At 41.6% G+C, this 10,000-nt stretch overlaps 1 protein-coding gene across 1 annotated transcript in view; it reads right to left on the reverse strand.

Annotated features, from left to right (window-relative positions):
- Window positions 1–10,000, reverse strand: part of znf804b (zinc finger protein 804B) — a gene marked incomplete at both ends in the record, with an annotated part of 78,757 nt that overhangs the window by 11,123 nt on the left and 57,634 nt on the right. The window contains one exon of the mRNA XM_080425815.1: window positions 5,628–5,750. Within this exon, the coding sequence (XP_080281941.1) occupies window positions 5,628–5,750 (123 nt within the window). The remainder of the gene's footprint in view (window positions 1–5,627; window positions 5,751–10,000) is intronic.

Consider the following 10,000-nt stretch of genomic DNA (forward strand, 5'->3'; position numbering starts at 1 on the left):
CTAACAATGCTCCTTGTTGTGACTAATTCTTTGATTGTACAGTATTACCCTGAAGAAGGCAGCTTTGCTGTACAAAACATTGTGTTTTTTATCCTCTATTGTCCTCAATAAACCTTTCGGCACTTAAGCTATGAGTGTGCGGCTACTTTGTTATGTTCCGAGTATTTTACCGTTGGCCGGCACCTCAAAAGGACTGGTGTGTGTTGCACCCCTGTGAACTCTAGAATCACTGTAAACCACGGCCTCTTGGGGCTTATTGCTTTAGCCTACTGAATTCAGTTGAGATGAAGGGATTCACTGAACTCAAACTCAACTCAAATTATTTTGTAGAGCCCTTAACCACTGTTGCAGTCTCAAAGGGTTTTCCTACATTATAAATTAAATTATGGTTTGTCTCCATGTTGTTGTTGTGTAAAATAACACACAGCTTTGTTAAATGTTGTTGGTGTTTCTTTCGCATTGAACGTCAGACTTGAATTGTTTATCTGCTTTGGAAATGTTCCATTCATGCTGTCATGTCCCTGAGGTCCTCAAATGCTGCCCTCCTGCTAGTTCCTAAATCCAGACTAAAATGCAATGCATTTCGAGCCTTTAGATCTTCTGTTTTTTTCAGAATGTTGCCCCCAGAATGAGGGTTCATGTGGTTAGGATGACTAAGTCTATTTCTTAATTCAAGTTTCTTTTAAAACAAACTTTTACTGTCTAGCCTTCCTGTGATCCTTCTACCTTACTTTTCCCACACCATTTGCTTTATTGCTATGTTTATTACTGTGTTTTAGGTTTTATTTAGCTATTTTCTCTTTTAATGATGGTGCTGTTGTTCTTACTGTTTTTACGATTAACACTTTCATGATCCCTGTTGTTCCTGTAAAGCACACTTTAAACCTTGTTTTGGAAAGTTGTTGTACAGATAACGTTTATTATTATTATTATTATTATTATTATGATTATTATTAGTATTATTATTATTATATGTCGTGGTTACTGTTGTATGTAGGTCTGTTGACTGAATTTAATACAGTGTGGTAGGTTCCTGCACTACAATTGATCCCTTTTCAACATTATTTTGTTTACGTTTTATATGGGTGTTTATATCTAGAGGCAAAATCTAAGCTGGTAGACAATAATGACATGCCTAAAATACAAATGCCAAGTTGAAAGCGGTTAAAAAGGTGGTGCCATGGTTTTGCACTTTTTCTGTTTTTCATGTGTCTATGAGGTTGATAGAACTTCATTAAGCCCCCTGGTGGTGTTTTTATGATGTTTTATGTCTTCTCTTATTATTTTGAGTTTCTTCCTGGAGGCTGAAACCTTGAGGGTCAAACGTGCGAAAAACAGCGCTTTAATGACACAGTAAAAATATACCCTCATTATCATAACACAACAGGTGTGGGCATGAGGAGGAGGAGGGACTAGGACAAGTGGGTGGTGCTAAGGTGGTGGAGGAGGTGCTAAGGTGAGAACCAGGTATACTTAATGAACTAGAGGCGTGTCCACATAAAAACATAATTTTAACACTTTCTGTACACTTTTTTGAAAAAAACCTGCCTAACATAACCATAATACCTGATGATTATGTTTTAGGGGGGGGGGGGAATCACTGAAAATCACGGCACCCCGTCTTTAAATTAGTACAGTAATCTCCCATGAATTGAATTTGAATTTAAATAATTTATTATAATGATTGCCCCCCTCTCCTTTCAAATTAGCCCACTGGCAGCCTTAGTTTTAAAAATCTGTAGACTAATACAAAACGACCGAGCATTGTCATCGACACTGTCACAGAGGGGCTGTTGAAGTGTTACTCAACACACTTGTTGAGCGACGAGCGAGAGAGACGCTTCATCGCGAAATTTAGTTTCGTAGCTTTAGTAGTTCGTCACGCAGCAAGAAGCGCCCATTGTCGCTTTGTAGCTTCATGTTGCTGGGTTCTAATGAAAAGGACTTGTGGTTTGTCGCTTTGTTACTGCTAAGATGAAGTCTGAGAGAACTGTATGAGAGGCAATTTTCAAGGTCAGTTTGAAGGTTTTTTATTTTTTGTCACATGCACTTATTGTACAATAGCGCTGTGGCAATATTGCAGGCTGTGAAATTCTTGCTCTCAGAGCCTCCTCAACATTGTGAGAACAATAAAAGTACAATGAGAAGATAAAAATAAACTCATAATAAAAGCTGGATTGCAAAATAAAAAACTAAACAACAAACGGTGCAAATATCATTACAGTATGTGACTACAAAATAGAATAGAAGGAAGTAAAAGGAAATTGCATCTAACCATATAGATTGTGAGACCATAGTGTCCATGTTCTTATTTTGAGTTTCCAGCAACAGTGATATTCACATTTGTTTATGGTTTTCTTTTATTGTTTATTAAGGATCCCCATTAGTCTACTCTACACAGTAGTTGAGACTATTCTTCCTGGGTTCCAGGCAAAACGACATCACACAATACAAATCATAAAATGGTTACAGCATGGTCAATGTTAAAGAACCAAATTCACATTAAAGTAGAATAAAAAATACAAAAACGGGTTTGTCTGCTTGAAAATAACAATAATAATAACCTAATCTAATCTAATCTAATATTTGTGTGGTGCCTTTTCAAATGAGTTTACAAGTTTGACATATTGTCACGCCACACCGATCAATCACTAGATTCACTACTCTGAACAATGTCAGCATCCTGCTTTCATCGTATCTTGTCTTTCTCTCTTGTTGTATTTCAGTGTGTTCCCAGCCAGGAGGCCTTAACCACATGAGCCCTAGCGTCCTTATTCTGGAGCAATCACGCTGAAAAGATTGCAGATCTACAAGCTCACAATGCATTGCAGTACGACACATTGTCGAGCTGTAGATCAGCAATTTCCCGGAATGATATTTGGTGTAGAGGAAAAAAGGAGAGGGCGTAGTACAGACCCCCCCCGGGGTAGGTTGAAGTTATTGAGCCTGATTCCTACTTTGTTGTACGACAGTGTTGTGAATCAAAAGTAGCGTGTGTGTGTGTGTGTGTGTGTGTGTGTGTGTGTGTGTGTGTGTGTGTGTGTGTGTGTGTGTGTGTGTGTGTGTGTGTGTGTGTGTGTGTGTGTGTGTGTGTGTGTGTGTGTGTGTGTGTGTGTGTGTCACCCAGAGCAGTGTATTTCATGTGTTAGCCTCAGGCTAACAAATCATTAACACTGGAGTTGCAGTTGATCTCATTGACTTCCAACAACATCTTATTTCATGTTTATTTCATGCTCTTCAGTGTGGGAGGAAGCCAGGCTCTGTGCACAGACGAGTGTTTGAGTGTGTGTGTGTGTGTGTGTGTGTGTGTGTGTGTGCGTGCGTGCGTGCGTGCGTGCGTGCGTGCGTGCGTGCGTGCGTGCGTGCGTGCGTGCGTGCGTGCGTGCGCGCGCGTGCGTGCGTGCGTGCGTGTGAGTGTGTGCATCATTCTCCAGTGTTTCCCCTTATACATTCAGCAGCGGTGCCGCACCGCTGAATTGTTATGTAAATGATTTTGGTTTACTTAACAATGGAAGACGGCTCCATCTCATGTCTTCATAAACAAAAGCGATATTATTGTGTGCGTAGGCCTCAGTATTGGCCATACACAATGTGTTTTGCCTGGAGGCCTGATGCAGAGATGTCAAGTGCCCTCCCACCTCATTAACCTTGCAGCTGCAAACAATTTGACAGGCAGCAAGCATGAGATGTGTTCATTTCATGAGCTTTTGTTAGCTTCGTTTGTACTGAGTCAGCTTAATTGTTTCCCCTAATTTCCAATCAATGTGATAAGTAAACTAGCTCCTGGCTGTAGCTGCAGAATTATTTCTCCCTTGTCTGCTACTGCTGAAGCATGCATGTTACTGCATTAGCTGTTTCTCACCTATAATGTTTTCACGTTTTACATATTGTGTGTGTGTGTGTGTGTGTGTGTGTGTGCGCGTGTGCGCGTGTGCGTGCAAATGCATTGTTGTCTTTACTCTGAAAGTGAGGTTGCAGGTTTTAACAAACTTAACCTCTCCATCTGGTTTCCAGGCAACCATGCTCCTCACTGTATACATCATGGTCATGAACAAATAGCTGAAACCATGTCCCACATCTTAAATGGGTGCCATGTATACAGGGGACTCTACATAAGTAGGCATGACAGAATAGTGGATTTGATATCAAAATATATCACTTCTATTTTCAGGTCCTCCATCATGCTGTATAAGCATTCTACTGTGAAGCCGAGCATGTTTAACCTGTGTAACGATGATTCTATGTTCTCTAACATTTCAGCTAACACCCCTGATGTCATCGTTGTTAATGAAAACCATAGGGAGGTGTTCGTTCTCGAGGTCGGCTGTACTTTTGATTACAGCTTAGAGGAAGCCTTCCTAACCAAAGTGCTAAAATATCATCAGCTAGAGCAGACCATCTCTAAGCTAGACTACAGATGAAAACTTTTGTTTTTTATCTTTGGTAGTCTAGGACACGTGCACAAGTTGGTTGTGAGGGGCCTTCAAATGGCCGGCCTCTCCAAAAGGAGGGCTAAACAATTAGCAAGGTACTGCTCAATCTCAGCTATTATAGGAAGCCGCTCAATATGGAGGAGGCGTTGTTTCCTTTACCCATGATTGTTGTCCGCTGCGTTCGACAAGTATGCCATCTTTTGTTTTGAATGTAACAATGCTCTGCCTTACATGCGCTTTGTAACTGGCTGTTTTCCCTTTATCTGACTGCACTGGCAGTGTTTATTTCAAATGTGTGTGTGTGCGTGTGCGTGTGCGTGCATGCGTGCATGGATGTGTGTGTGTGTCCTTGTGTGTGAGTATGCATGTTGGCAGGTCCTGTGTGTGCTCATAGCGTGTGTGTGAGTGTATCTTTTGTGTGTACTGTAAATGTGGTGTACATGTGATTGTGTGAATGTGTTTGTATGTTTTTGTGCGTGAGTATGCATGTTGGCAGTCCTTTGTGTGTGCATGTGTATATTTCGTGTGTGAGTGTAGTAAGTATATGTGTAATGTATGTGTATTTTTGTGGTGTGTGTTGGCATGTGTGTGTGACAACACATGTTAGCAGGTCCTTTGTGTGTGTATGTGAGTTTGTATATCTGTGTGTTTAACTAATGTATTGTCATGCTTGTGTGTGTGTCTCCTCTGTGGTTTCTTGAGCTGACATGCTTTCACAAACATTGGACAGGATGTGTCATCATCACTGCTAGCAGCATCGTCGTAGAATGACAGGCAGACATTGAGACTGGATTTCACAGTGTGACCTACAGTAGTCTACTCATTAGTGTTTCATTACTGTACATACGTATGTGTTATTATTTCTGCTAATAGCCCAACTAGCCGGGGGTCTCTAAAATGGCAATTTCCGTCTGTCTGTACGCCTGTCCGTCTGTCCCCATTTTGGACAAGTGAAGATAGCTATTGTACAAGCTCACAATGCGTTGTGAGCTTCATGTAGAATAGCTGTGTTCGCTATTTTTGAACAACACCCTTGTGCGACAAAGTATAAAATAACGCTCAAATGGTAAATCGATTTGTAGATATTCTTTTTAAGCGTTTCTCGATTAATAGAGTAATTGAAAAAGTATTCGATAAAACAATCAATGAGAAAATAATGTATATTTGCAGGCTGCCCTAGTCGTGTGCTCGTACCTGTTTGTGCGCATGGTCGTAGGAGTTGATGTGGTTGTCGTACTCGTGGTGGCGAAGGTACTGCTTGTCACAAAGCTCACAGTACAGCAGAGATGAACATCCTAAGGCACCCTCCGCTCGCTCCTGGAGAGAAAGAGAGAGAGAGAGATAGAGAGAAAGAGAGAGAGAGAGAGAGAGAGAGAGAGAGAGAGAGAGAGAGAGAGAGAGAGAGAGAGAGAGAGAGAGTGGTATAGAGTCAGTCATGCCTGAGGAACATTGACAGGAATAATAACACAACATTAGACACGTCTTGTTTTTCTGTCAGTAATAAGAGGTTTACGCCATCATGCATTGTTTGTCAAAACACAACCAGCAGTCTAATCACTGGAAAGAGAGACAGGCGCTGCGAGACAGAGAGACAGAGAGACTGACAGATATTGAGAGACACTGAGAGAAAGACACCGCAAGGCAGACAGGGAGAGACAGACACAGGGAGAGAAACAGAACAACAGACAGACAGACAGACAGACAGACAGACAGACAGACAGACAGACAGACGCACGCAGGCACGCACGCACGCACGCACACACACACACACACGCAAGAATACAGGAAAGAAGGAGAGCATTGACAGGACAGAGAGACAGAGAGAGAGAGAGAGAGAGAGAGAGAGAGAGAGAGAGACATGTGTAAAGTGCGTCAGAGAACATTGCAGGGCGACAGAAGGATGGAAAAGCAGTCACAGATGGATGGAGAGAGAGAGGGAGAGAGAGAGAGAGAGAGAGAGAGAGAGAGGAAGTGTGGAGAGACACAGGGAGTGGTAGCTGTTTAGAGGCTATCTGTGCTTGGCAGACATCAGCAGTAATAGTCTCTACATAGACGCAGCATAAAACCCTTAAATGGCCTCCCATTAAACCAGCCTGCTGCTAGTGCAGCTAGTAGTGAGATAGAGGTATCACATCACACACACGCACGCACGCACGCACGCACGCACACACACACACACACACACACACACACACACACACACACACACACACACACACACACACACACACACACACACACACACACACACACACACACACACTCAACCAGCGCCTTGGGACACATAGAACTGAGGCATTACAATAGAAAGATGCCTCGTCTGTAGCAGAGCCGCGAAATTATAGTCTAAGAGTCGCTAAAGAATAGGGGAGAAATGAGAGAGGGGGAGAGAAGGTGGGGGAGAGAGAGAGAGAGAGAGAGAGAGAGAGAGAGATTGCACCCCTCCTGGTCCAACATTAAGTTGTTTTCCTACTAGTATACTTCTCAAATCTACTTGCCCAATCTAAATGTCTACTTGTCCTGCCTAGGGGGTAGCAGTAACGGTGGTGCATTTATCTCACAATAGGCTTGTACTAAAATCCAATGCCTGTTTGATGTGTGTAAAACACTACAAGACCAGATCTACAAGCTTAAGGCACGTGCCGGCGTACTGTGTGTGTGTGTGTGTGTGTGTGTGTGTGTGTGTGTGTGTGCTTGCTGTATGACCCTGACCTATATGAAATTGAACAAACCCATGCTTAGTCGAGGTTCAGAAAATACAGTCAGAGGCAGCCCGCCCAGCAGCTGACAGGAGAAATCGAGATCAAATACCAACCTCAAACCACACCAAAAAAGATCAATTCCATTCTACAATCACCTAGCATCACGTAACCCCCAGATATAGCTTACAGTACCACCACAAAGTAGAGGTCTTGACGGGTCTATCCGAACCGGAAAATACCCAACAATACGTGAGACCCGGGTTCGGGGCCGTGTTTTATTATGATCAATCGAGACCTTGTTGCTAGATTCCATTATGGACCCTATCACTGGCATATACCGGTAGAACAGAATTTTTATTAACAATTGTAATTATTAGGTTTGTCAGGTCGATAGAATATCAGGTTCTGTAATATCTCCAAACAAATCGGATCTCTGAACGAATTTCACGGTTCTAATTAGGGCTTTGGTCCATAATTTAAAATATGTCGGAGCCAATCGGATTGAAGAATGAATTTCACAGGTCATTTTGGAACTGTGAAGAGTGAAGACTTAGCCCTAACCTGACAAGAGCTGTAGCCAGCTAGCCCTGAGGCCAAACATCCAGCACAACATCAACTAGATCACACCAAACCAAATTAGAAACAATCATAAAGAAAGGTATATTGTATATTGGAAAGAAACAACCAGAACATAGAGTAGATTACAATGTTGTTTAGCCCTCAATAGAGATTTCGCACTAGTACATTACTTGAATTCCTTAAATTCCTAAATGAAGAAACGTCTTGAATATGTACAAAGTCAGTGAACAGAGCCTGGCCATGGAGAAGGATGGCCAGAGACAGACAAAGTATATAACTTTTCAACAACATTGATTTTTTACATAATTTATTTACATCAAAACAAGGCCCATTGATAACTTAGTTGTGACAATAATCACAATTATTACTATTTGTGTTAATTTTTCTTTTACTGATTATTTCTTGCGTATACACACTGTTACGACCCCCTGTCTAGGGTAGGGGAGGTGACATAATAATGGAGGACAAAATCGCTTTCAAAAATGAATTGATTTTATTTCCCTTTTTTTGTGCAGAGATTTCAAGCTCTTTTTGTCTTTTTTTCATAAGTGCCAAAAACTTCAGGGTGTCGGTTTACATTGGCAAAATGTCTACCTATTAAAGAAAATTACCCCCTGACCTAAACCTAACAAAAGAAAAATACAATTGCTAAACTTACTTACCTAACTAATGAATAAACAGAAACAAATAACAAAGTGGTTAAACCAAATAAGAAGACCAAACACCCCTACAAGGCAAGTGAACAGATTAATACAATAATGAAAGAAATAGGCAAATATATACAAAGTAACTAACTCAATAATACGGGTCAGAAAACAAGGTCAAACAAAGTAACTGAAGGACAAAGGAACGAACAAACAAACAAACAAGCTACATGGGTTCGGGGAGACAGAGGGATTGAATCTCTGCTTGCTCTTTCAAATGAGAGCGACCAGTCCCCATGACAGTCAGGGCAGAATGAGCTTTTGTAGGTGAGCTCCAGAGAACAGCCAACCCTGGCTTGGGCGGAGACAAGGGACGACGAATGGGAGCAGGGGAACAGGGCCAGAGGCTGGACCTGTCAATCTGGACAACCTGAATGTAATCAGCCACTTCACACTCACACCAGCAATCAGCGCCACACCCAGTCGCACAGCATTCACACCAGTCTCCACCTTATAAGGATACAGAAAAGCAACAATATAACACAAGCCACAAATAATCCCAAAATATTCCAAAGCATCATAATTATACCTAAATAAACCAAATACAAATATATAATAATAAATACAAATACGGCTGGCCGTAACACCCCCCTCCCTAAAGAAAACTTCCCCCCCAAAAGTTATCTCCAGAAGAGGCTAAACGAGAGACACATAATGCACAGCCGAACTCACCATCCTAAGTTTCACAATGAGGTCCCTCAACCTCCAAAGTGTGAATATGCTCAAATCAGTGCTTGGAATTTACTGCAAAACACATGAGGTACACCTCGCTGTTTTCTGTAACGTGGAGGGTGTATTACAAAGCCCGAGTGGCACAAACGCATAAAACACCATCGGAATAATAAAAACAGGACTACAAATGTATGCGAGTGTTAAAAGGGGTCTGCCAATAACTTTTAACAAAATGACCAAACACAGAAGTTGCTACGAAATGTCTGTTGTGCATGTTCCCCCAAAGATGGCTGTCTTTTTTATTCTTTCAAAAAAAACAAATTTAAGCCATAGCTTTTTTTGGAGAACAAAGTGCAAGTGCACCAGACAAAACGAAAACCAATGGCAGGGTTTTTCCAAATTCACGTTATTTTTTTTTGCATATTTACAAATCAAACGAAGACACAATCCGAAAAACACACGAAGGGGAGGAAAAGGGGTACGAACGAAGTTATCGAGTGGGAAAAATCGAATACACGATCACTGAGTGGGTAATAGGGATTCAAGGAGAAAACGAGTGGGTAAGGGCACAAAGTTTCTTCTGTCATGTGTGCCCTCCCAAGCACAGATGACAGAAGCGAGCAAAAATACTGAACAAAAAGACTAAGACACGACCTAAGTCACCACACAAAACAGATGATCATCCTAATACACAGACACACACGCGTTTAACTAATTCCTCGGTGCACGCAGCAACCTGGGACACAGAATCAACCTTTTGTTCATTATTTGAATTCCTCTAATAGGACTAACTCAAGAACTGGTGAATAGTCAAAACGTTGCTTGCTGAGCACCATTTATCAAAAACAGTCTTATCTCGTACAAATTCCACATGTTTGAAGGGCGTTTTTTTTTCACTCTTCTTTTTGTT

The sequence above is a fragment of the Gymnoscopelus braueri genome, assembly GCF_963280865.1.
Source record: "Gymnoscopelus braueri genome assembly, chromosome: 4".
NCBI lineage: Eukaryota > Metazoa > Chordata > Actinopteri > Myctophiformes > Myctophidae > Gymnoscopelus > Gymnoscopelus braueri.